We start from the raw sequence: 26,612 nt of genomic DNA, 5'->3' as shown, positions 1-26,612 counted from the left end.
AAATGGTCTGAAATGTGACTTTTGGCACAAGAAGGTGTGTTGTGGAGTAACACCACTTAGTAAATGAGGCTCTGTGTGCTGAGGCTTTGTGAAGATGGTGATGTAGGGCTTGTTTATTTTCCGTAAAGACATTCCTACAGCAGTGTAAGTAAGGGAATGAGAGGTCCATGTGAACTGATAGGGTGGGTTATTAAATGTTCTTATTATATGTTATGGTTTCATTGAGATGTTCATAGAAGCGCGTATGTTGAGATGTTATTTTGGGGCTTTGTAAAGGTTCATGTGGTATTTGGCTGTGTGAATATAATCCTATGGAAGGTACTTCCAAGTTCCTAATGCCAATAGGAGATGATCCTCCTGCTCCCTGTGAACGCTTTGTTTACATGTTCTCTCGCGGCTTTATAAAGGTCCGTGCTGCCCTGTACTGAATGTTGAGCTGTGTAAAGATGATTCTATGAAATCCACTCTCTAATGCCAATAAGAAATGGTCCCATTGCCCCTCCTGGGTGAGGAGCAGGAGATATCTCTCTCTAGCACATAACAGCCCTGTCAGAAAGCAGCTGGAAACCCTACATCATCGCTTACTTTAACTGTGACCTACCCAGCGAGATCACTCCTTGATGGAGAACAGATGCAGCACCTCCTCCCTTCCCCTCTGTACTTCAAGAACAGAGATAGGGAGACTATAGACCTGCTGATGGATGTGAAAGAGAAGACACAAGACCCTTCCAAACTGTAATCCACAGGATAAAAAGCCGCATCCACATTGCATGTGTGCAAACTATTTCACTTATGGTTTAAATCTGAATTCCACACTAATGCGCACGTCCAAAGTATGTAGATTATATTTAATATATGAATTAACTCTGCGATTGCTGGGTAGCCACGAAGAAATAGACGTGCAAGAACACAAAACGTAGTGTAGCAAAGTTGATTATCTCATTTAAATCAGCCTGACTAAAAGGTATCACACACACATTTATCAATAGATGAAAAAACACTCGGCAATCCCTTAACAGGGAGTCTGCCCTGTATAAGGCGCAGGGCCCTGCGTTTTCCCAACCACCCAGCATGAAGACTCCAGGTTCTGATAGACGTCGGTACGTTCGGCCCCTCCTTTTGACATCAGAACTTCATGGCTGCATCACTGATCCCTAAATCCCTTGCTAGAGACGTCTTGAACCCCTCTACGCAGCACCGCTCCCAGGGGGAAAAAAACACTATTACCCCTATACATTTTGTGCATTCGTTTGCCACTTCCTGGGGATGGTTACAATGTTAAAGTTTTTATAGAGCCTGGAAGCATACCGAGACATGGACCAATGGAATCCAGAGGGACCTGCTGCTCAAATGGGGAAGACTCCCTATTAGGGTCTTGTTAATTGTTTCTAAAAACAGCTCAACCCCGTTCTAGTGCGATCCCGGTTATAACGCGGTCTCATTCTGTGGCCCCCGATCACCGCGTTATAACGGGTATATAATCAGCGGTATTTAGTTTATGTATATTTTTAGAAATGGGAGTGTAATACCTCTTGATTAAGCCAATTCAATGACAGTATCTACTTTACTATACTATAGGGGCTACATGTAAAGACTTTTGGTTTTTAAAACAAAATGAAAGGGTGCATTGTATTAAGAAATCATAAACTTACCTGAAATCATTAGTTACTTATGTTGCTATGTCAACATTCATGTTCCTACATTTAACGCGCGTCTTCGTAGTATTTGTATGGAATGCGTCATATTAAACTATATGCATATAAATATGTTGCACATTTTATTGAAACCAAAGTACATGAATCATGAAGGTATATTCATTTTTTTCCTTCTTTCGTTATTCTCTTATCTTACCATTAATAAAATGAATAGTTCAATAAGTACTGTACATATATTGTTGACTTATAAAGCGTGAACAAAGGGACTATATCCATACACGTGGATGCACATGTTTGCGTCTACTTGCATGTTGTTGTTTATGCCAAGAAACACTTCACGGGGAATTCTGATGCATTTGATGCACACAAGTTAAATTAGATGTCATTAACATATGTGAGCTGCAGACGGCATCCAAATTCCGCCTCTTACTTCACCCACTAGCTTCGTTTTTCTTCTTTGTGAAAAATATGTTTACGCGCACACGCCGCACAACACAGACACATGCGTTTTATACATTGGCGCCCTAACTTGCTTTTCTTCTGTGCTCTGTTTCACACCAAATTCACAGAGCCCTCAATGTTTGGTGCTGTTGCCCTTCTCTCTATTGTACATGATTGACTGCGAATTCAAGCAACTCCTTAAATAAGCAGCACACCTTTCTCTGGGTTGGACTTCTTGACATTTTTATGGCTTCAAAAGGAATGGTAAGAGCAGCATTGTTGGTATAGATGTAGCAGGACGTACGATCCTGAGCAAACGGCCGCGGTGCTGGCGACAGTGTCTGCCGAGATTGCGCTGCGTGGCGTTCATGCATCTGGCTTGGACCTCCCTGCAGCAATGATCCATCCGGGCCGCGCTCGGCGCGGTAACTGCAACGCGAGCGTTAAACCTTTGCTACATCTGTATGTCTGATCTTTGTGTATTTGGTGGTTTATAATTTATTTACCATTGCACTGAATTTTAATTCTTGATTGAACACCAGTAATTAAGTGTGTGTTGGAATTTTTATTACTTTAGATCAGGGGTCTCCAAACTACGGCCCGGGGGCCACATCAGGCCCCTCACAATATTTTATCCGACCCGCAGCAACTTGAAATATATATATATACAGTGGTCGACAAATCCCCAAAAAATCTACTCGCCGAACAAAAAAATCTACTCGCCACCTAGAACCACACGTGTGCTGCTTGGGCCAATAGGAGCTCGCCACGATGTTAAATCCACTCGCCCGGGGCGTGCAAATGTATAGGTTTGTCGAACACTGTATATATATATTGTTGCTCATTACATATCATTTCCCAGTGTAAGCACCGCGTCCTGTGTAATTGTCACATTTCTCTTTTGTTCTGAATCATATCATGCCGATTACCCCCAAAAGATCCAAATAAAAAAAATTATTCATTCATTTATAAAATATATAAAAATTATAAAAAGATTTATTTTCTTTGACCCGCAAAAATGTGTAGAATATACGATGTGTCCCTCGTGCTGAGAAGTTTGGAGACCAATTTTTAAATTAATGTGATTTTTTAAATTTAGCACTTGAATATTTTGTTGACCTGTAATTTCGGCTCGATTAATTTTAGTAGCACACTATTTTAATTTATGTCAGCTTTTGTAAGGGGTGCGTCTTTGAGAAGGGGTCCACAGGTCACTTAGTCTACAGAAAATGACAATCTTTAGGACTCTCACCTTCTATGACACCCCACTTGGTTTTACGCCCCAGGATCTTCCTCCCGTTCACCTGATGCTCTTTGTCAGTTCCCACCACTGCAAACGGAATCTTTTTCTGAAGATGGGAAAGGGAACAGATGGAGAAATGAACAAGTTACCCCAGAATCCTGCTCAGTTAGGGGGTAACGCACTATGGAGATATGGTTACACTGTTATTATTCATGCTGACAGTTCACACGCACACACATAAACAAGCATATACACAAAGGCACGCATGCATACACTTACACAAGTATTCACACAAATATACACACGCATACATACACTTACACAAGTATTCACACACATGCCTACACACGCATCTATAAAAACAAAAATACATAGACACATACTCCGCGATTCACCTAGTGCTAATTCGGGGTATTGTACCCCGACTCGTTCTGCCATTGTTAAAGCCTGGTCGGGGTGTGATACCCTGCATCAGTGCTTAGTGATTCTCCTCTCACACATTTATACACACCAATACATTCATATATACACTCGCACTATTATACACACCTATACATGCATTCCTACAGTACATACAGCACACTCCAACAACTAGAGTACACACACACATACAGTAATAACATGCACGTGTAACCCCTCTTTATCTCCCTATATGTATTAATATTTATATACTAGAGCGGGGGTCTGAGTCCACCTCCCCTGTACCTGAGAGGGGGTATTCAGCCTGCAAAGAACCAGGCTGGGGGAAGACAACGCAGCGGGACACGTAGCTTATAAATAATAATACTTTATAGGGAGGGAATCCCTTGCGTGGCCTTCAGTGTCAGGAGACCCCAGACAACACTTAAGACAATATACACACAGTATAACAAACCTCACTGCACAAATGTCCCACAGTCACTTGTTCAGTCCTGGCGGCCCGTGTGCTAACTAAAAGGGCCACTGTAGGTGGTGGCACAGCGTTGGCGCTCGTGTAGTGTTATAGACTGTAGTTGAACTGGTTGCAAGCCTGTTACTTTACAATGGGTATAGATTCTTCCAGGTCCAAAGGGAGCTTTTAGCCAGGATCACCCCCACAAAAAAAGAAGACAGTATATTGTGTATAACTGTGGATAACATTGGCAAAGAAAGTGGAGTCTTGGCTCTTTTAGACAACCTACTTACGGTGTATCTATACAATAAAGGCAATAGGAGTGTGGTTATTTTGCTGACTCAGGTAGATGTTTGCAGCACGATGAATCTCGAAAAAAGGAGGAAAGAACGATGGTGTAGACCAAAAAAGTTTTGTAACATTGAGCCATTGCCAATTGAGGACGCCAGGAGGATCTGCACAGCCGCCGCGTCATCCTCCCTTCTGAATGCCATCTACCGGATGTGACGTCAACCCGGTATAGGAAGTGACGCGGGACGCAGAGCCGAAGGATACTCCCAGCAACCAGGAACTACAGTGGGACTGGAAAACGGCGCGAATCTCATCCTCCACAGCGCGCGACGACCACACATGTCCCATGTTTGTTATGTGCCCTTATCACATGTACAGAATGTGAGTACATTTGTAATCATGATCTGTTAGAATAATTGTGTTTTTTTTGGTCTACACCATCGTTCTTTTCTCCTTTTTTTCGAGATTCATCGTGCTGCAAACATCTACCCGTTTCAGCAAAATAACCCCACTCCTATTGCCTTTATTGTATAGATACACCATAAGTAGGTTGTCTAAAAGAGCCAAGGCTCCACTTTCTTTGCCAATGTTATCCACAGTAATACACTATATACGGTCTTCTTCTTTTTGGGGTGATCCTGGCTAAACCTTGGAACAATCTGAATGCTAAAAGGGAATTGCAAACAACTTCCCACCAGAGGTTGAGATTTTGGCCTAATCACGGAGGATAACAAGAAACGTGTACTCTGTATTTATCTATTGACTTATATTATTTTCACTGAATATTGTCACGGAATTTCCCTTCCCGTTGATTATCACTGACACTGTCACCACATTTATTTCACGTAACTGTTTGAGATAGTCCACTGAGACTAGTGTGCATCACTTTTGACGCTATTGTCACTTATGTGTGCATAAGTGCCTTTTCCAGATCACTTTGGTACACTTTGCAATGGGTGTCATGCCGAGGGTACTTAGAAAGGTTGGGTTGCTCCATTGATACAGTACCTGCTGCTTCTCATAATTGCCTTCCTGGTTCCTGATCCCGGTTTGCCTCTGACATCACGCTGCCTGCCGCTAGCCCTGGCCCCTGCTTCATCCGACTACCTCTCTGCCTACCCGGATCCCTTGGTGCATTACCAGCTCTCTTCTTGATTCCAGGTACAGTACTTTATCGAACTTTATCTGACTCTCCCCATGGATATCGCAGTGCTCCTGATACTCACTCACCCGGATTGTATCATTGAGTAACGTTTCCTCTGGATCTTCATCCAGCTCCGGCTGAGGATACACACTGATCTTGTGATCCTGCAGATCCTTCCTTATCTACAGGGATAATGAGCATACAAGGATTAGATACAGATTTTATACAAATATTTATTTAAACTGTACAGGTTCTAGATGCAATAATACACGTGGGAGAAGTATCAGGGGCATTATTACAATGTTACATTAACACTGAAGTTTAAAGATATACCAACTTCTGTTCACTTCAAAAAGGGAGAACTGTAGCAGTTTTTGGGGGCCTCCATTGAAAACAATGGGGGGGGGGGTATTTACTAAAGTTTCCTTGCTGCAAAATGGGAGCAAAATCTGCCCAAAAGAATTATACCAGGTTTATCAAATAAAAAAATCATATTGATGTAAATGGGACTTCTCCTTTGGATACACCTGGTGCAGTATTTTCTTCACACCTGCACCACTTTTGCCGTAATACATGAAGGAGTAATAAACCTACCAGTAAAATTGGTACAAAACCAGTGCAAAATATTTCACCAGGAAGAATAAACCCAATAGGATCTATGTACTAAAGTCTGCAAGCTGCTAAACTGGGGCAAAACCAGTGCAAAAAAGAGCACCGGAATTATAACGGTAAAATAATTACATAGCACACTTCTCTTTGATGATAATTGCAATTCTTTTGGACAGGTTTTCCCCCGGTTTAGCAGACTGGAGACTATAGTAAATACACCCCACTGCTTTCCATAGGGTTCCTTCTCTGATACAGCTAGTGCTGTTTCTTACACTGGTTCTGCCCTGGGTTTGAAGCCCTTAGTAAATAGACCCCATAGTTCGCAATTAGTCATCACTCACAGACTGAACGGTGCTACTCTTTGCCCATCCAACAAACATCTCCGAGTGGGCAACATTTAGGTCACATGGGGGTGTCCAAAACTGCGATAAATGGCACCAGATCTATCTAGGAACCCCCCCCCCCATTGCTTTCAGAATATTTACCCTATTGTGTCTTGAACTGGGGGTCAACAGATTATCATTGCTAGAGTAATGCCCCCAGATCTGCGGCCTTGATGATTGTGTTCTCCTGCACTCAGTAAAAACTCAACTGCTTTTTAAAGGCCAATGTCACCGCTGTAATTACCCTCTGTTTGAACTCCTCCCTCTCTTCCAGGGTGAGCGTGTCGGATTTAGCGATAACGGGCACCACGTTAACGATACGGCCCAGGCGTTTCATGAACTCCAGATCCAGAGGTCGCAGCCTGAGATAGTGGGGAGTAAAAGCTGATGATCTACATGCATCTAGAACCTCACAGACACATGGCGTTGGGTTGTGCCATAAAGGAAGGGGTTGAGCCCCAGAGTAGATGTGAAAGCACACAGCCTCATTAACCCTGTAGGTGTGTTAAGTTGTCACCATGTTATCACTAAGTGTGTGTTGAGGTGTCATGTTATCAGTGATCACTGTAGGTGTATTAAGATGTCCCCATGCTATCATTGTATATGGGTTGGGCTTTCACCATGTTATAACTATACGTGTTGGACCATGTTATTGCTACATACTACATGTGTTGGGCCGTCACTACATTATCAGTGTAGATGTGTACAGTGAAGCCACCGGTGGATGAAAAGCGCCTGGATGCTGCTCACCAGTGCCCCGTGGGGGCAATGAAGTAGATGCAGCTGTGAATACGGGAATCCGGGATCCGACGCTTGCGATTGACCAGGATCTCCTCTCTCAGATACTTCTCATACTGCTCATGAATGTACTTAATGATCGGGTCCCAGCTTTAACACGACAGAGTTGGGGGGAAAGGATAGAGAGAGGTTGTCCAATTGGTTTATAATGTAATCATGCACAACACATCCAATACAGTATGCTCTGCTCCAGTCAAAGACAGCAGAAAGATATCTAGGAGTTAAGTACACTACCACCTATTGCAGTTCTAAAAAAAATGGTGACCCCATTGTTACTGTAGGGCAGAGATTTCCAACCTTTCTTGTTTGGAGGAACCCTTGAAGTATTTTGAAAAATCTCGGGGAACCCTATCTGGCTGACACATAATAGGTTCGACAGGGGTCAGTCACAAAATGTCACACCTCACGAGCCACCTCTATTTCCCACAATCTATCCATGTATTTCTCTCCCATCCATCTCACTAACTCTCCCCCCTTGCATGTATTTATCCCTTGCATCTCACTCTTACTCCCTCTTTTTCTCACTCACTCCCTCCCACCCCTCTCCCTTCTCTTACTCGCCCCTACCTTCCGTCAATTACCCCACTCTCACTCAATCCACCCTACAAAATACATAATAAAAAACCCCACCACCAGGGGGAATGGGGGGGGGGGGTCTGTGGTCCGTAGGAGGAACCCCTGAGACTGCTTCAAGGAGCCCCAGGGTTCCACAGAACCCTGGTTGGGAATCACTGCTGTAGGGGCAAGGATAGCGCAAAAACGGGGACAAAAAAGGGCCCTAATTCCCAGATTAGCGACAGAAAACTGTTCAAAAAATATTTCTCCACAGCTTCCGAATAGATTTTGGGAAAGGGATCTAAAAACGTCCGAAGATTTCTTTTCCAGATGAACCCCCTTCTCTGCCTCAGGATCTCCTTTACTAAATAATATTAAAAATAAAGAATCTGGTGGCCAATACAAGAAGAATAAACACATCTATATTAGGTTGCACAGAATATAAAATAAGCCTTTTTGCCGACAAGATCCTTCAAACCCTAACTAAACCACTGCCTAATCCCGTCCCTCTATTAGACAAATTCGGTGCAGTATCCCGATGTAAGGTCAATAGCTGCAAATCTGAGTCCCTAAGCATCAATATACCACAACTAATTTCCATTAATTTCGACCTCACCTGGCAAAAATAGGTACTACCATACTGGGAATTAATCTAAGCAAGTCAGTAATGACTAATGCAACTAATAGAAATAATGTATGAATCTAATTACCCAGCATTACTGAGACACCTGCGAGACACGCTAATTAAATGCGCCAAATATCCAATATCATGTTTGGGAAGGATATACTCGGTTAAAATGAATGTACTCCCTAGAATACTGTATCTGTTTAGATCCCTGACCATTCCAATAAATCAAAAGGAACCGGAGAACCTACAAAAAAAGATCTGGGACAACAAACAGCCAAGAATGGAAAAAAACACTTGCTATAGACCAACCAGTGAGGGGGGACTAGCACTCCAGAACTGGCTAGCATATTAGAGAGCAGCCAGAATAGGTCAATTTTAACTATGGCATGTACCAGAGAAGAAAACAAGATGGGCAGAGATAGAGGCCGAAGAAATAACATCTCAAAACGTCCCTGTTGTGCATCAGCGCTGAAGACAGACCATTCATTGTTAAGACGCACCCAGTACTTAATCACTCTGCCAGATTTTGGGAGACACCCAAGTTTAAATATAAACAAACAATTAGGGAGAAAAACATGTCTCCTTTGTTTGTGAATCCGGCCTTCGAACAAGGTATGAGAGCACATGATTTTTCTTGGTGGGAAAAAGAAGAAATAAGGATAGGGGACCTACTGTTTTTTTTTTTTTTTAACAAAATCCGAACATTTGAAGAAATAAAAATTAAGTACAATGCACCAAATAGAGAAACATATAGATACCTTCAGATGAGGCGTTTAGTTTCCTCCTGTTTCAGAGACAAACCAAGCTCCTCTAACTAGTTTTGGGCACATATGCAATACAGACTCATATACGGTTCAGAAGGTCTGATATCCTTATTGTATCAAGCCTTCTTGTCAACAGCATAGTTCCTCTATGTATTACACATTTTAACCTCACCTATACGGTTAAAGATTTTTGATAGATGTGTTACTATAATTATTGAACATATGTAGTTCCATTGTGGCATTTATTTTATATTATTAATATAAAAAGTTAATTTTTATCTCAATCACATACAACTCATTATTGACTGGGTGCAGTAGATAGTGCTTTCCCCGGTTTGGTTGCCCCAACAGGCCAGTACAACAAATGAATATATATGAGACAATGGAAGGAGAAGCTGGGAGAAGTCCTGGAAAGAGAGGATTGGGGAATCTATAAGGAAGGTATCTCTGAGCACATTAATTAAGGAACACCGCTATAAATTACTCTTTTGTTGGTATTATACACCAAAAAGACTAATTCAAATATACCCAACGTCCTCCCAGCTGTGCTTCAGATGATGCAGAGAGACAGGATCTATCCTGCATACCTGATAGGAATTTAGGGAAATAAAAGATCTTTGGACTGAAATCTACAGTATTATCAACAGAGACTGCACCTTACACCGGATCCATGGACAGCATTATTAAACAGACCTATCCCAGCGACATCCAAATCCAAAGCTAAACTCATCACACTTATTTTTGGCCACGTGATTTAGAATAGCAGCCAACTGGGAACAGTCGGCCCCAGAACTCCTCTCAACATAAAATAAAATGTGGAAAATTATGGCAAAATTTACAGCATTATTACGTGATACAATGTATACATTTACTGCAACTCAGGTAACCTATACCCACAACCACAAGCGATAATAGATGTTATGATAATTTGACAATATATATGCAAGTAATTTTAACTGCGACAAACGACGACGTACTAAATAAGATGGATGTCACAGTTCCCCACAATCCTTGTCATCCCTTTCCTCAACACCCCAGTTTTCCTTTCTGTACCTCCTCCCCTACATTTTTTGTGATCAATGAAACATAAGTGGAAAAAAATTTCTGGTGTAGTCAAGTTTGAATTTAACGAATAATCGAATCATTTAAAATAGTATTACAAATTGTATGTTATACAGTGTTATATAGTGCAACAGATGGACTTTTCAACTCCCATCCCACAATCCAAATCCAGTCACCCGAGGACGTCTGCTCTTTTATGGACCGTTGTGGACACTCTAACATCATTTTTATATGGGAAGTCACTTCTGAGATAGCCTAATACAAATATAAGACACAGCTGTTTAAAGCAGGTTTATAAAACCTTTTTTGGGGTTTATACAGTATGAGCTTACTGGGTATCTGTGTGATAAAACCTTCACAGTTTTTATTGTAGTATATTGTGACTTTTTCAGTTTGGTCAGGAATAAATAAAATGACATTGAAATGATGTGGTCCAACGTCTCGTTACTTCATCATCTGGAACCTTGGTTCGGTCATCAATCAGCTCAATTGCATAAGAAACCGTCTGGCGCCCGAAGACACCTTACGGCTTATTGAAGAATAGCAGCACTTAGTACATATGGGCATTGATCTCCATTCAAAAGACAGCTTCACAGCACATTGAACAGGCAGATACTCACCCAAGTTCCCAAAAAACTGATGATGAACAGGGTGTATCCGCTTCAATGTGAGTGATGTTACCACGAGATATCTCCCCCGAGATATCTCCCACGCTCACTTTATTTTAGTGTTGCATTAGCTTTTTATTGAGTGCAGAGAAATATGTTCTTACGCGATGATGATATTCACTGTATGAGTGATGGGGAAAGTTGTAATATTTGCACTGGGGAGTGGGGGGGGGGAAGAATTTACCAGTTCTGGTTATTAATCTGATCTCCAAATCCTGGTGTATCGATGACAGTGAGCCTCATTTCCACGCCTCTCTCTTCGATCACTGCAGCAGAGAGAGATAAGGGTCAGTAACAAACCTTTAATTCTTTTCTCAAGCTCTGTCCTTGTGGTCAGAAACGTGCGTCGCTTTGGAGTTCCTGTGACCGCCTGATGTATTTCTGAAGATTAAATAATTTTTCTATTTGCGTGTGCTGCGGATTCTATCCTTTTGTATATCTTGCAGACCAGTTGGTGTTCCCTGTCTATCTGCTAAAACCTGGATCTCTGATAAGTATATATTACTTTTTTATGAGTATCTGTTTGTGTGCACCTAGCATCAGCTTTTGTATAATATATATATATATATATTTATATATATATATATATATATATACATACACACAGTTAAACCCCGTTATGGCGCGGTGCTTGGGGTCCAAAGAATCTCATCGCGTTATATGCGGATTGCGTTTCAAAATGTTATTTTGGGAAAATTGCACCCCTCAGGGGTTCCGCGGCCGCCAGAGGGGGAGAGCTGGAATAACTCTCTCAGCTGTCCCAGACCCAGCGGCACCTCCACGCAGGGCTGACCAGGCAGCTCTCTCCTCTCCCTGCTTCTGCCTTCAGCTTCCGGGTGACAGGGAGAGAGAGGAAAATCAGAGCCAGCTCCCCTAAAGAGACAGTATCTCTCTGTGTGTGTCTGTGTGTCTCTGTCTCTGTGTGTCTGTGTGTGGGTGGGGGGGGGAGAGGGAGTGTGTGTGAGTGGGAGGGACATTTGACCTCATTTGACGCCGGAGCCAAGGAGGAGGTGGGGGCACAGGCTGCCAGCTCCCTGCCACCTGGGACATGACAAGCCCTGGCCACCCCAGCAGGGCACAGGAGAGGCTAGAAAATGGCATTGTAGGAGATCTGCATCATGATATTGCATATTATTGTGAGCAACGCTCACATCGCGTTATAAACGGATTTGCGTTGTAACGGATCGCGCTATAACAGGGCTGAGCTTTGTGTGTATATATATATGCGCGTGCGTGCGTATGTATATATATATATATATATATATATATATATATACATACACACACAGGAATATATTGGCACTCCACTGAAAACAGTGTCTTGTCTGGGTGTGTCTTGAGAAAGGCTCCTATTGAGAGTCGAATCGTTGATACTTTTGGAATAACCTTTATTCATTTTTTCTAATGTCCTACAGTGCCTGCTTCCATTATTTATTTGTTTGACTGCCTGATGATCTCGAGATTAAATTACCTTTTTCTATTGAGTGTGCTGCGGACTTTCTATTATTGTATACTTATTGGGACTGGCTGGTGTTCTCTGTCTATCTGTAAGCACCTGGACTATTGATAAGTATATTTTCTTTTTGGTATCTACTTTCTGTTTGAGTGCACCCAGCATTGTGTAATTAGCTTAAGGTTCCCAGCTTCAACCAAATGTGTCCAGGAGAAAGGTACAGCTAGTATTCAATGGGCTAGTATGAACTAATGACACGGACTCACCGTGACTGACTGCTTTGAGTTCCACTGTTTTAGGGATATACTCAGAACCTGAACCCGGAGATTTATGGATCACTTTCGATTTGAAGAGAGTGTTCACCAGAGTCGATTTTCCCAAACCGCTCTGACCTGCAGTGAGAGAGAAGCATGGGGAGCGAGAGAGAAGAGTGGGGAGCGAGAGAGAAGAGTGGGGAGCGAGAGAGAAGCATGGGGAGCGAGAGAGAAGCATGGGGAGCGAGAGAGAAGAGTGGGGAGCGAGAGAGAAGCATGGGGAGCGAGAGAGAAGCATGGGGAGCGAGAGAGAAGAGTGGGGAGCGAGAGAGAAGAATGGGGAGCAGGAGAAAAGAATGGGGAGCGAGAGAGAAGAGTGGGGAGCGAGAGAGAAGAGTGGGGAGCGAGAGAGAAGAGTGGGGAGCGAGAGAGAAGAATGGGGAGCGAGAGAGAAGCATGGGGAGCGAGAGAGAAGCATGGGGAGCGAGAGAGAAGCATGGGGAGCGAGAGAGAAGAATGGGGAGCGAGAGAGAAGCATGGGGAGCGAGAGAGAAGCATGGGGAGCGAGAGAGAAGAGTGGGGAGCAGGAGAAAAGCATGGGGAGCGAGAGAGAAGCATGGGGAGCGAGAGAGAAGAATGGGGAGCGAGAGAGAAGCATGGGGAGCGAGAGAGAAGAATGGGGAGCGAGAGAGAAGAATGGGGAGCGAGAGAGAAGCATGGGGAGCGAGAGAGAAGCATGGGGAGCGAGAGAGAAGCATGGGGAGCGAGAGAGAAGCATGGGGAGCGAGAGAGAAGAATGGGGAGCGAGAGAGAAGCATGGGGAGCGAGAGAGAAGAATGGGGAGCGAGAGAGAAGCATGGGGAGCGAGAGATAAGCATGGGGAGCGAGAGAAAAGCATGGGGAGCGAGAGAGAAGAATGGGGAGCGAGAGAGGAGAATGGGGAGCGAGAGAGAAGAATGGGGAGCGAGAGAGAAGAATGGGGAGCGAGAGAGAAGAATGGGGAGCGAGAGAGAAGAATGGGGAGCGAGAGAGAAGCATGGGGAGCGAGAGAGAAGCATGGGGAGCGAGAGAGAAGAATGGGGAGCGAGAGAGGAGAATGGGGAGCGAGAGAGAAGAATGGGGAGCGAGAGAGAAGAATGGGGAGCGTGAGAGAAGAATGGGGAGCGAGAGAGAAGAACGGAGAGAGAGCAAAGAATGGAGAGAGAGAGAGAAAAGAATGGGAAGAGAGAGAGAGAGAGAAAAGAATGGTGAGAGAGAGAGAGAAGAATGGGCAGAGATAGCGAGAGAAGAATGGGCAGAGATAGCGAGAGAACAATGGGAGATAGAGAGAGAAAATAGGCCATGAATTGAGAGAAATTTAGAGAGAAAATAATAGACAGATAAAGAAGGTGAGCGAGAAAGAGAAAGTGAGAGGACAAGAGAGAAGAGAAAGTAAGGAGGGAAGGAAAAAATAAGCAAGTAAGGGAGAAACAGACAAGGGGAGAAAGAAAAAAGGAAATTAAGAAGGAAGAATTGTAAACACAATATATTTTCTCTGTTATACTGTTAAATCAGCAAAGACGTAACTCTCCCGACGGCCTGCACTTACTGACACGGAGAGGGCGGTGTGGGGACGTGGACACAGTCACTGACCTCTTCTGTATATAAAGAGTGTGTGTATGGAGAAGCTGGCACTGTCACTGTTTGTGCTCTACACACAGTGTGATTTACACCGAGAAACAACCACAAAAGGGTCCATGTCTTAGCATAGAAACAAAAACAGAAAGGCCCAGCGCAACATCCAAAGTGACACAACATATAGTGCAATACCTCAGTGCTGATCTGCTTATGAGTAAGGCCTGGGACATAGTGATTTAATCAGTGCGGAGGCGCGCTGAGGCTCAGGGAAAGCGGTGCTTTCCCTGGCCTTACACAGCGCGCCGTCTGTGGGCGTGTCGGGGGCGGGTCTGGGGGCGGGCTAGTGACGTCACGGAGCTGGTTCGCCCTCACTGAGCGAACCGCTCACGTGACCGGCCCTGCGCTCCGGCGAGAGCCAAATTTGAAATCTCCCCAAGCGTGCGCGAGCCCCTGCTAAAGCCGCTCTCATTGCGGCTGCAGGGGCTCAGTGCCGAGTGTGAGCGCGGCTCAGCACGGCTCAGCCTTGATCACACCACTATGTCCCAGGCCTTGGGGTCATTTAGTTAAACCCTTTGGCCAAAGCGTTATAAGCCTGCAGCCACGTCACGGCATGACCAATCTGCAGGTCCTAACACTACCTGGCACAATTCTCATGCACCTCTCCTTTCTGCTGGAGGGAGAAAGACCACACTGGGTCTGTGATACACAGGGACATGATAACAACTGCTAATTGGAAAGTGGGGCGGGGCGAGCTTTAAACCCTGGGGAGGGGCCACACCTCCAAGTAACAACAGCTGCATAGCTCCAGAACCCCAAAACCCACCCTCACATCATGTATACTGTACGTATATGTCTTAGTACAGGTTATTTATGGGAAGTTGCTCAGAAAGTAGCTTAGCTTTTTATAATTAGCATTTCCTTCCTCCCACTCCATCCCACCCACACAATGTGCAGCTCCTCCAGCCTGGGGGTCTAGTTAAAGAAAATGCCACCCTAGTGACTAACGGGAACTCCTGGCAGCAAAAGGGTTAAAGCTGCTTAATTAATACAAAATATTGTCCCTTTTAGAAATCGCTTTAATGTTGCATTCTTTTATCCTGACCACATCCTTAATTCCAGCTGCGCACTTTCACTTACCGAGAGCAGCCATTGAATATCTTAGGTCGCGCCCACGGTGGTCGTGACCGCGCGCGATCAAATTGACGTGCCTCTACGAGGCTGTTTTTTTTAGAGCGCGTGCGTGACCGGAGGCGCCGGTGCTCGCGATGGGCGAGGCAAACAAATAAATTGTGCGGCCGGGTCACGTGAGCGCGTCACCCAATGAGGGCGAACCAGCTCCGTGACGTAACGCCCCCCTTGTCGCGTCCGACTACAGGCCACACATCGCTCCAGCTAGAGCCAAGCGTGAAGCCCCTCGCACGGTCGTGCGCGCGCGCACCGACCCACCATGGTCCTAGCCCTACACTACGCTGCTTTTGGTAGGCGACTATTTCCATAACAACAGCGGTTTGGGACATCCCGACGCCTGACTTTTTAACCCTTTTGTTGCCAGGGGCACTTTCACATATTTTACAAAGTTTAGGCCATAAAAACTGCATATACTCAGTGTAGGTGCCTGCTAAACGGAGGTTACCCTGACGAGGTCGGCGGCTTGAATCGTGTTTCGATCAAACGATGCAACCACATGACTCCTGTGTCCCACAGACTTAGGTGCTAAATGTAAACAGGTCACTGGTATATTTTAGCCCAATTTGGTAGGAGTGCGGGAATTGCTCTTTTTGTCTTCTATATATGTACGGCCAACCCTTTTACCAGCGGCGTACGTCATAAAGGGACCGTCTTCCAAAAAAGAAGTAGTGGCCGTGTGATTGTAAAAAGTAGTGTTACTCTAGGCCTGGAAAGAAGAAGTCATGGTAGTCTGGGTGTGTAAATAATAAAGTAGTGTTACTCTAGGCCTGGAAAGAAGAAGTCATGGTAGTCTGGGTGTGTAAATAATAAAGTAGTGGTACTCCGTGCCGACTGATACCATCACACCTCGATCCCGGGGTTTGTATGAAGCTGCCTTCATCCCAGTGATACGTACCCACCACCATGATGTTAAACTCGAAGCCGCTTTTCATGGCCTTGCGCCTCATCTGGTCCAGCACCGAGTCGATGCCCACGTAGCCGGAGGGCTCCCGACCCGGGTCCTCGGACCCTTGAACCTCCCGCTCGGGCTCGGCTACGTCCCCGCCTGTCCGGGCTGAGCTCGGCTCCTCCATCGTGCTGCTGCCTGCTTCGAAGCTGCGACCCGATCCTGGAAGAAAGAGGAAGATATAGTGAGCAGGAGAGGAATTAAACTGGTCAGCAAAAGCAGAAGCGGGACCGCTGGTCGTCATGTCCTCCGGTGATGGGGGAGTTGGGCCTGCGATGTACTGCAGAGCAGCAGTGAAAGGGTTAAAGGAGCAGCTCCCGCTTAGGCTCACAAGTGGCATATTGCTTTGTATAGGGTTGCTAGATATCTTATGTGCTTTCAGGGTGGGAATGATTTATTTTTCCTTATATAGTGCACACAATGCTATATAGAGGCTTTTCAGACACGAGATGCCCAGAGACGCAGGGAGACAAAGTAACTTGTCCAGTGTTACAAGGTGTTACACTGGAATTTGAACCAACGTGACACAGGCATTGGCCTAGCACTAAACTACTTCATATCACAATTGAAGGTATATTTATATATTTTTTCTTTCATATATATATATATATATATATATATTCTTTATCTAATGTCTTTTGATGAGGCCTATTAGCTCTGTGCTAATATAACGAGGCGTTATCAAAATAATCAATTAGCCTTCATTTAGTTAACGCATATCCACAAAGATAGTTAGTTACATGTAGGGTGACCATATTCTTCCCAAGAAAAACCGGGACACACGTCGCGAATGCATGAAAGGCGAGCGCTGACAGCACATGCGCAAACCGAGTTTGCCGGCCGCGTATGCGCGATCGGAGCTCTTAGGCCGCACATGTGCGACCGGAGCTTGCCGGTCGGTGAGCGCAGACAGAGCATGTGAGGCGGGCGTTTGATGGGGCTTGCGCCAGCTCCGATCGCTTGCGCCAGCCGCCAAGCTCCGATTGCGCATGCGCCAGCCGGCAATCTCAGATCGCGCATGCGCCAGCCAGCAAGCTCCGATCACGCATGCGCCAGCCGGCAAGCTCCGATCGCGCATGCGCCAGCCAGCAAGCTCCAATTGTGCATGTGCCAGCCGGCAAGCTCAGAACGCGCATACGCCAGCCGGCAAGCTCAGAACGCGCATGCGCCAGCCGGTAAGCTGCGAGAAAACCAGAACATTTACAGATATTTAGGAATACAGGGGCAAAAAAACGGGACTATCCCGGTTAAACCGGGACATCTGGTCACCCTAATTATATGCAAACACAACGGTGGTGTGAATGTTATTAGCATCGGCGTAACATGACTCGCGTTAAGTGGGGAGAGAAGGACAGGGGGAGACCCTTTCCAGACGAAAACAGCACTTAGCCCTGCTTAGTAAGCTTTGAAGATACTGTACGTTAGCCTATAATTGAGGTTAACGCCTTGTTGGGTCAATAACGGGCCTTTGTGGATCTGGTGTAAGTTGTTTCATTTATTGTTTTTTACCTGCTACATGCGACTGGCCCAATAACATGTATATTTATTGATTTGCTACAAAAAAGCAGTAATATCATGTCTGATATCAGGCTTCTGTCATTTAAGGGAACAAGGCTCACGCTACATGTACGAGAGAAATAGAGACAGACAGAGACAGAACAGGCAAGCAAGTCATTTGAAAAAATGTCTACATATTTCGGCAGATTTTAAGCCCAGTGGGGTGGCAGGGACCCCCATTCCCTAATGTTTGCTTTAAATAAAGCTATACATATGCGGTATATGTTGAATTTGCATATTTCCCAGGTATCTCTTGCCATGCCATTATTGCAATTAAATGAAAGGTCCATATGGCCACATTCAGTATGCTGTGAAGATGCTTCCCTTTGCTGGAGAAGACTTTGGTTCCATCAATTTGAATGGAGCTGAAATCTTCTCTAATACTGGGACTTCGCTTCACAGCATGGGATTGTGCCTTTAACTACTCTCAAAACCACTGCTCAAATCGGTCAGGCACAAGAGTTGGTAAATCCCTTCAAGGACCAAAGTGCACTCATGCCAGCGACATGATCATGGGGTTACTGTACATCTGGGTGATTGATGCCATGTTTGCATAAGTCTTACACCTATAGGTACAAGTATTTAAAAAAGAAATAAAGTTAGTTTGTAAACAGTTAGTGGAGGCATGGGAGGGGTTCGATTACCTCTGACTGCGATGTCGGTGTGTATTCAACAAGGGTTTATACAGCCAGACCCCCCCAACCACCTTTTGCCAACCCCATAGTCTGGCTGTGCACTCCTTCTAGCGGTCTCCAGACTCCAGGTTAAAAAGCAATGGCCTAACTGATGCCACAGGAAAATGGCTCATAGGCCCTTATTTTATAACGTTCGATAGCGCCGATCCTGCACTACCGCACGGAAACCCCCATCGACTTCAATATCAGGCTCTCCGTGCCCACTCTTTATAGAAATAGGGTCTTAGATTCAAAGTATCGGCAAAAGCAGCTGTTTGCAACACCTAATATATAGCTCCGGAAAAGTATTATGTATATTTCAAATAAAAAAGGCTGCGCATCTATTTAGAAAGGAAAGGTATACAGGGATATACCTAATAAGTAAACATGGGAAGGATGTTGATGTAGGAAGAAATCTGATTGTCATTATTGGAGTCAGGAAGGAATTTATTTTCCCCCTTATGAGATATCATTGGATAATGTTTCACTTCGTTTTTTTTGTTTGCCTTCCTCTGGATCAATATACTGTAAATACAAATAGAGGATAATGTACGTATCTGTCGTCTAAATTTAACATAGGTTGAACTTGATGGACATATGTCTTTTGTCAACCTCATCTACTATGTAACTATATATATGTACAGCTCAACCCCCTTATAACGCTGGGCTTAGGGTCCAAAGAATCACATCGCACTATAAGCGGATCGCGTTAGAAATAATGTAGAATTGTATGCATTGTACAATAAAGTATTTAAGATACCAATAATCGGGTTGCAAAGTATAAATAGATAATAAAATTGGGAGCAACGCTTGTATCGCGTTATAAGCGGATTCGTGTTGTAACGGATCGCGTTATAACGGGGTTGAGTTGTATATTAGAGAGCTCAATAGCCAAAGAGCTTTTGTACTTTATTTTCTGTACACATTTTCCTTTTAAGGGTATTTAAAAAAAAAAAAAGTCAACATTTCTCTGTTTTTATAGCATACACACTGAAGAGACCTTTCTGAAAAATAGACCAAAGAGATTTACAAAGTCTTGAAATCCCGCGACAGTATTACTGCTTGTTCAAAACCACACAGAACAGTGTGTGTGTGCAAGCATACGACATGTACGGTTATTTGAGTATATTTCAAACTGGTAGACGCACCATATTGTCCATTGGCCGTACGGTCATGGCTGTCATGCTATATTTTGATTAAATTGTACTGAAGGTACACCTGCGTCCATTAACCCTTCAGTCCCGGAAGAGCCTTCCAACTCGTTGTTAAGACGGTTTAAGGATAAAGCTGAAGGACAACGGATATAGTAAGCTTTGAATATACACATTTTCCCCAAACTCATTCAGTCCAGGGTATCACCCATTCATTCCCCAACGTGCTTTGTCAAACACATACCTCCTTCCTGATCCTGCCAAGAGGGGGGGAGTGCAGTATGGGCGAGATGGACCCTCCTCTCCTTTTAACTGCATGAAGACCCCGCCACCTTTCTCTGCATTCTCGCAGCAATGAGAGGTCCAGCGGATGGGAAATATATCCAGGTCTTTGCGATGTGGATGGGTCACAAAGTCTCTCTACCCTTACAGCTGGAAAGCTGCACTCATCTCATCCTTTCTCTATTGAAGCCCCCCCACTGGGATCAGACAACAAAGAAAGACCCTACGTTATAGGCACACGTGACTCGAATTGGAAATAGTAACCCTTTCAGAGCTGAGGGGGTTACTAATGCACTGCAGACCCACCTCCATCCACAGATCTATAAAAGGTAGAGTCCCAATTAGCAGACAAATAAATGAATAACTCATCAATGTCACTGGAAAGATTAAATCCCCCTACGCAGACATGCTAACTCTTACTGATTTTCTGGGAGTCTGATTTTCTGATTTTCTGATTTTTAACGTCAGTGTCTCATAGACTTTAGTGGAGACTAACTGATAAAAATCATTATTATTTGTGTTATTCACTTGCATTAAAGATACAACAAACGTTCCCTTTGGTCCTCAGTGGAAATTCACCTTCAACCATTAAACATATCAACGGCATTAATTCACTTTAAATTATCAGTTTATCCCGTATATATTTCTAGAAATGCTAAGCTGGTCTTTCGTGGGGGCTTTATTTTCTCTGCGCCGTATTCGATCCCAATTCTTAGTGGGTGCCTTAAGGTGCCAGGCAAAAATGCAATCAGATTATTATTGAGATGGGGTAAAAAAAATATATATATTTTTTAAATTGTGCCCCAGACCCCTTTTTAAAGTTCTGTTGTAAATGGAATAAAAATAAAGCTTTTCAAACACTTAAAACAACAAAAAAAGTATTTTAATCTACCAAATGCAGCAGCTCCCTCTGGTTTTCTGCAGGAGTCACTAATTTTATGTCTGTGTCACTTACTTTAAGTAGCAGAGTCTCACAGACTTCAGTGGTGAGGCAATGACCCACAAATCAGCAATTTCCCATTAGGAATCCCTAAATTTCATTGATTTTGATGCTTGGAGAGTAACATCGTTGAAGTTTCTTAAACCTTTTAAGACACACCACTGCCAACAGTGGTTCTATTACCCAAGGCGTTCTGAAGCTGAAGCGGTTCATAAAGGGTGTAATTCAACTGACCGTCCTTTCTAGTGTCTGAAACAGCTGGGACAGGGCCGAGTACAAACACACAGAAGGTCTCCTTCCCGGCAACCCCAGATTGGAGGGTATTCAGCAGAGCAGACCAGCAGACCCCTTCCCCATCAAGACAAAGGAGTGAGAAGGGTCTGGAGGCCTGGGGTAGGCTTTGTATAAACGCCAAGTATAAAGCCTTTCTTCTGGCATCCAATCTAAACAGGAGGGAGAAAGGGAGAATGTGAAAGGACAGAGGTAGAGAGCAGAGTAATGCAAGATGTGAGAGCAGTACAGAAGGAAAGTGAACCGAGGACAGTGACATGTTTAATAGGTTAAATGTAGCTAATTCACACCTTTTCTAAAATAATTGGGCGAGTATCAGTACTTTTGAATAATTTTTTTAACTTTAACATTTCTATGGTACACAAAGGCCTTGGAGGTTTAAAAAAAAATAATTTTTATCAAGGTGTGCTCATTTGCATGTCATTTCCCAGAATCCCCAGCTGCACTGTTAGCACTGTATGCTAGGAGATAATGGTGAAAGCAGGATTGCAGACCTGTCTCACACATGTGAATGTGCTCACAAGTGATATATATATATATATATACAGTACATTTTTTTTAATATACATACTCTGTGTACCAATACTTTTTGTATATAAATCTGAAGTGCCGCTGCTTTTCCCTTCTTCCAAATGCAGAATGCTACTGCTTTTTTATATACAAGAGTAACCCGACGTTTTTATTTACACTGTTGTACACTGAGTACAGTACAGGCATACCCCGGTTTAAGTACACTCACTTTAAGTACACTCGCGAGTAAGTACATCTTGCTCAATAGGCAAAGGGCAGCTCACGCATGCGCCAGTCAGCACGTCCTGAACAGCAATACCGGCTCCCTACCTGTACTGAAGGTGTGCGCAAGCGGGGAGACTATAGAGCCTGTTACACATGCGTTATTTACATCAGTTATGCACGTATATGACGATTGCAGTACAGTACATGCATCAATAAGTGAGAAAAAGGTAGTGCTTCACTTTAAGTACATTTTCGCTTTACATACATGCTCCGGTCCCATTGTGTACGTTAATGTGGGGTATGCCTGTATTGCTGTTTTTTTTTTTTTTAAATATATACAAACATGAGGTACCACTAGTTTTGATTTGGAAACGGAGTGTATCTCTTCTGTTTTAAATACAAACTCAGTACACTATTCTTTTCTTTGTAATCTTAATTTACCCACTTTTCCCATGTATGTATGTCTTTATTTATATAGCGCCAGTAATATACATAGCGCCATTAATATACATAGCGCTTCACAGCAGTAATACACGTGCCAATCATATAAATAATAAATAATACAAATAACACATAATGGGAATAAGTGCTTCAGATATAAAAATGAACATCTAGGAAGAGGAGTCCCTGCTCCGAAGAGCTTACAATCTAATTGGTAGGTAGGAAAAATGTACAGAGACAGTAGGAGGGTGTTCTGGTAAGTGCGTGTGCAAGGAGCCAAGGTTTATGTATCAGGTGTATAGTAATAGCCATGGAGCTACTCATATGCTTTGGTAAGCAGGTGCGTTTTAAGGTGGGACTTAAGGGTGGATAGAGAGGATGCTAGTCGGGTATTGAGGGGAAGGGCATTCCAGAGGTGCGGGGCAGTCAGTGAGAAAGGTTTAAGGCAGGAGAGGGGTTTAGATACAAAGGGAGTAGAGAGAAGACATCCTTGAGCGGAACACAAGAGTCGGGATGGTGCATAACGAGAAATTAGGGCTGAGATGTAAGGAGGGGCAGAAGAGTGTAAAGCTTTAAAAGTGAGGAGGAGAATTGAGTGTGAGATGCGGTATTTGATAGGAAGCCAGGAGAGGGATTTCAGCAGGGGAGACACTAAGACAGACTTTCGGAAAGAGTATAGTGATTCTGGCAGCAGTGTTTAGGATAGATTGTAAGGGAGACTGGTGAGAAGCAGGAAGACTGGACATCAGGAGGTTAAAGTAATCGGGACGGGAGAGAATGAGGGCCTGAGTCAGAGTTACAGTTTAGCAGTCGAGCAACAAAGGAAAGGGCGTATCTTTGTAATATTGCGGAGGAAAAAGCGACAGGTTTTAGAGACGTTTTGAATGTGAGGGGCGAATGTGAGAGAGGAGTCGAGTGTGACCCCTAGGCAGCGTGCTTGGGCTACTGGGTGAATGACAGAACTTCCAACAGTAATGTGGAAGGAGGTAGTAGGGCCAGGTTTGGGATAAAATATGAGGAGCTCTATTTTTGACATGTTGATTTTAAGTCTGCGGAGGGCCATCCAGGATGATATCACAGAGTTACATTCAGAAACTTTGGTCTGTACAGCAGGTGTAAGGTCAGGGGTAGAAAAGTAAATGTGTCATCAGCATAGAGGTGACATTTGAACCCAAGAGATGCGATTAGGTCACCTACAGAGAGTGTGTACAGAGAAAAGAGGAGAGGTCCCAGGACAGAGCCATGGGGTACCCCCACAGAGAGATCGATAGAGGAGGAGGTGTTGGTAGAAGAGACACTGAAAGTACGATGGGAGAGGTAAGAGCAGATCCAGGATAGAGCCTTGTTACGAATACAAATGAGTATGGAGAATGTGAAGGAGGAGAGGGTGGTCCACGGTATCAAAAAATTTGCCCACTTTCTTCAGGATAGTTTTATTCCAGATGTATCTGGTAATTAATGTTCTAATCATGTTGTCCATCAGTAGCCCAACAAAACAATAGACAGCAGCCTGGAGACTGCTTTGATAAGGTTCCCCTCTCCCCCCTTCTCATCAGTGGCGCGGCTGGACCGTGCCCTGCTTTCTCTCCCCTTCCTTAGGAGAGGTGGGGCTAAGTGGATTCAAAGGAGGGCAGGGCCGGGAAAGCAGTCCAAGACGTTCCCCCCACCCGTCCCTTTGTTCTGTGTGATGCCATGACAGTTGTATGGTTATATTGTTACATTGTTGTATTGTATTTTGATTCCCCCCTCAAAAAAATCAAATAAATAAAAAATAGATCTAAAGGAAGAAAATGAAGGAAAGACTTTGATGTCTCGCATGTTTGAGGTGGGCCTTCCAAGCCATGTGTTGTCTTCATCGCGGATTTTGGGGGGGTAAATGCGCTTTAACCTTGTCAGATGGGGCTCTATGGTGCAGAAATACAAAGTGGTGACAGGGGGTGGCGAGTGGGCAGGGCTTATTTGTGCATGATTCCCTGGTGCCCAGTCTCCCTAAACGGCTGTGCCGGTGGGGCGTCCGGCTTGGTCAGTCTTGCCGGCCATGGTTTGGGGACCATCGGCCTTTACCCGGGGTACATTATCGGTTTGAATAAAAGTTGCCGCCATTGTAAGACCAGACCTTCATGTGGTTATATATTTATATGTAAGTTTACGGGGAGATGTATGGAGTTTGTAATAGCAGGAAGTGACTACAGATAAGCTGCCATGCTGCCAGGGAGACAATGCTGAGAGTCACAGAGTGAGAGATTGTGTCCCAGAGAGGAGGGACAGAGAAGTGCTCCCAAGCAAGTAAGGCTGGCACAGTTCCTTGGACCCGCTGGATGGTGATCGCGGAGTCTGCTGGGACTGTCTGGGTTTGAATCCCAGAGGAAAGCAGGAAAGAGGAGAGACCGTGCTGAAGCGGGGACGTCAGCTCCAATGGACTAAGATAAGCAAAACACTTTATTGTGTGCAGAGACTGTGTTCATTGTTGCATATGCCAGGGCATGTTTTAAAGGTGGGAACCAGTATAGTTGGCCAGCTGTCGTTAGAAAGGGTTTGAAACTGAATGTACAGTTAGTCTCCTAAGAGGAGTAGGAGTTTATTTTATGTTTTGTTTGGACTTAAAGGTACGGTGGGCCTGTTAGTATGATTTAATCCCTGTAAATAAACCCCATATAAAGAATTACAGTGTTTCCTGCATAACATTGGGACTAAAAGAGACTGCAACGTGGTATGGGGCGACGGGTGACGTCACTGACATCATTCAGTAATCAAAATATCCTGTGAGGAAAAGGAGCGACCCCGGAGGGGTTTATTGCTGTTTTTTCCTTGTGAAAGTGTGAGTTTTAACTTTTTAGGCATCACTGTCACCTTTCACATTTTTTACAATATTGCACTATGTACTTTCTTTTTTCCATTTTTTCCATATCCAATGGTTCCTGAGCTCCCCGCCTTTGCCTACAAACTGCATTAGTACATAGAGCCCTAAAAGTTTTAACACCTTTTTAAAGATGTAATTCAAGCTGCAGTTCCTCTACCCCCTGCCCCCCCATTCAATATGTGCATCAATACAATCTGCACATTGACAAGTGATTAGCTTATTTGCCAATCGATCCGTGCTCCTGTAATCGATCGCTGAAGATTCGGCTCTGGGTTCATATGTTAGGACTGCAGAAGATTACCCAAGATGCAAAGTTCTGTGTTGAAGATCATGTGACCAGGCAGCCACTAGATTCAATTGGTACACTGCTAGAGAGAGTGCAGGGCTCAAAAAGGGGTGTGCCAGAGCCTGTCCCAGAAGAGGAATGGGATGTGACTTTGTAAATGGTTGCTATACAGTAGAAACAAAAATGCTTGTTACATTAGAATACATTAAAAAAAAAAATTAAATGCTACAAGTATTTTCTCATAGTACAGAAATGATTTATTTAAAAAAAAAAAAACACGTAGGATATTGCTTGAACTGCAGCTTTAAAATACTTCAGCTTATCTGATTAGTTTAAAAATTGAGTGAATCCCTTACAATTAACCTGCCCTTGGTTCTCTTTAGTCCTAGCATGACCTGTCTTTTAAACTTAAAGCAAGATTTAACGGCTTAGTGAAATTTCTTATATTCGAGAAGCAAATCTGAATAATCACCCCTCATCTCTAGTATAAATAAAGGGAGTGAGGACAACGAGGGGTAGGTTTGAGAGAAAAGGCAGATATGTATCTGTACGTCTGTATTTACATGACAAGTAGAACTGTATGCATTTTATGCTAAGAGGTCATTGAATAGAGAAGAGCAGAAACATGTCAACTGTCACTGATTTTCGTGCAGGGGTGGGCCAACTCTTTTTCAGGCGTGCCAACAAACGGGCAGAAATTTTGTGGGGGGCGCTGTTCTACCGCCCCCCTACATCAGGTTTAAAATAACAGCTAAACCTAAACGAAATAACGCCAAAAGCAAACAAGGATAATAAAAACATTCAAATATTGCCAGCATTTTTTTT

At 44.0% G+C, this 26,612-nt stretch overlaps 1 protein-coding gene across 4 annotated transcripts in view; it reads right to left on the bottom strand.

The window, feature by feature from the left end:
- Positions 1-26,612, bottom strand: part of SEPTIN12 (septin 12) — a 103,831-nt gene that overhangs the window by 5,768 nt on the left and 71,451 nt on the right. For 3 of the 4 annotated variants that reach the window (XM_075566182.1, XM_075566183.1, XM_075566186.1), the window contains 7 exons: positions 16,520-16,732; positions 12,832-12,957; positions 11,297-11,378; positions 7,388-7,525; positions 6,882-6,999; positions 5,732-5,827; positions 3,349-3,445 (listed from right to left, as the gene is read on the bottom strand). In XM_075566182.1, the coding sequence (XP_075422297.1) occupies positions 3,349-3,445; positions 5,732-5,827; positions 6,882-6,999; positions 7,388-7,525; positions 11,297-11,378; positions 12,832-12,957; positions 16,520-16,732 (870 nt within the window). Of the gene's footprint in view, positions 1-3,348; positions 3,446-5,731; positions 5,828-6,881; positions 7,000-7,387; positions 7,526-11,296; positions 11,379-12,831; positions 12,958-16,519; positions 16,733-20,196; positions 20,495-26,612 lie in introns of those variants that run through there. The other variant, XM_075566185.1, reaches the window with a different exon arrangement.

The sequence above is a fragment of the Ascaphus truei genome, chromosome 11 (genome assembly GCF_040206685.1).
Source record: "Ascaphus truei isolate aAscTru1 chromosome 11, aAscTru1.hap1, whole genome shotgun sequence".
Taxonomy (NCBI): Eukaryota; Metazoa; Chordata; class Amphibia; order Anura; family Ascaphidae; genus Ascaphus; species Ascaphus truei.
This window is presented reverse-complemented; position numbering and strand designations above follow the sequence as displayed.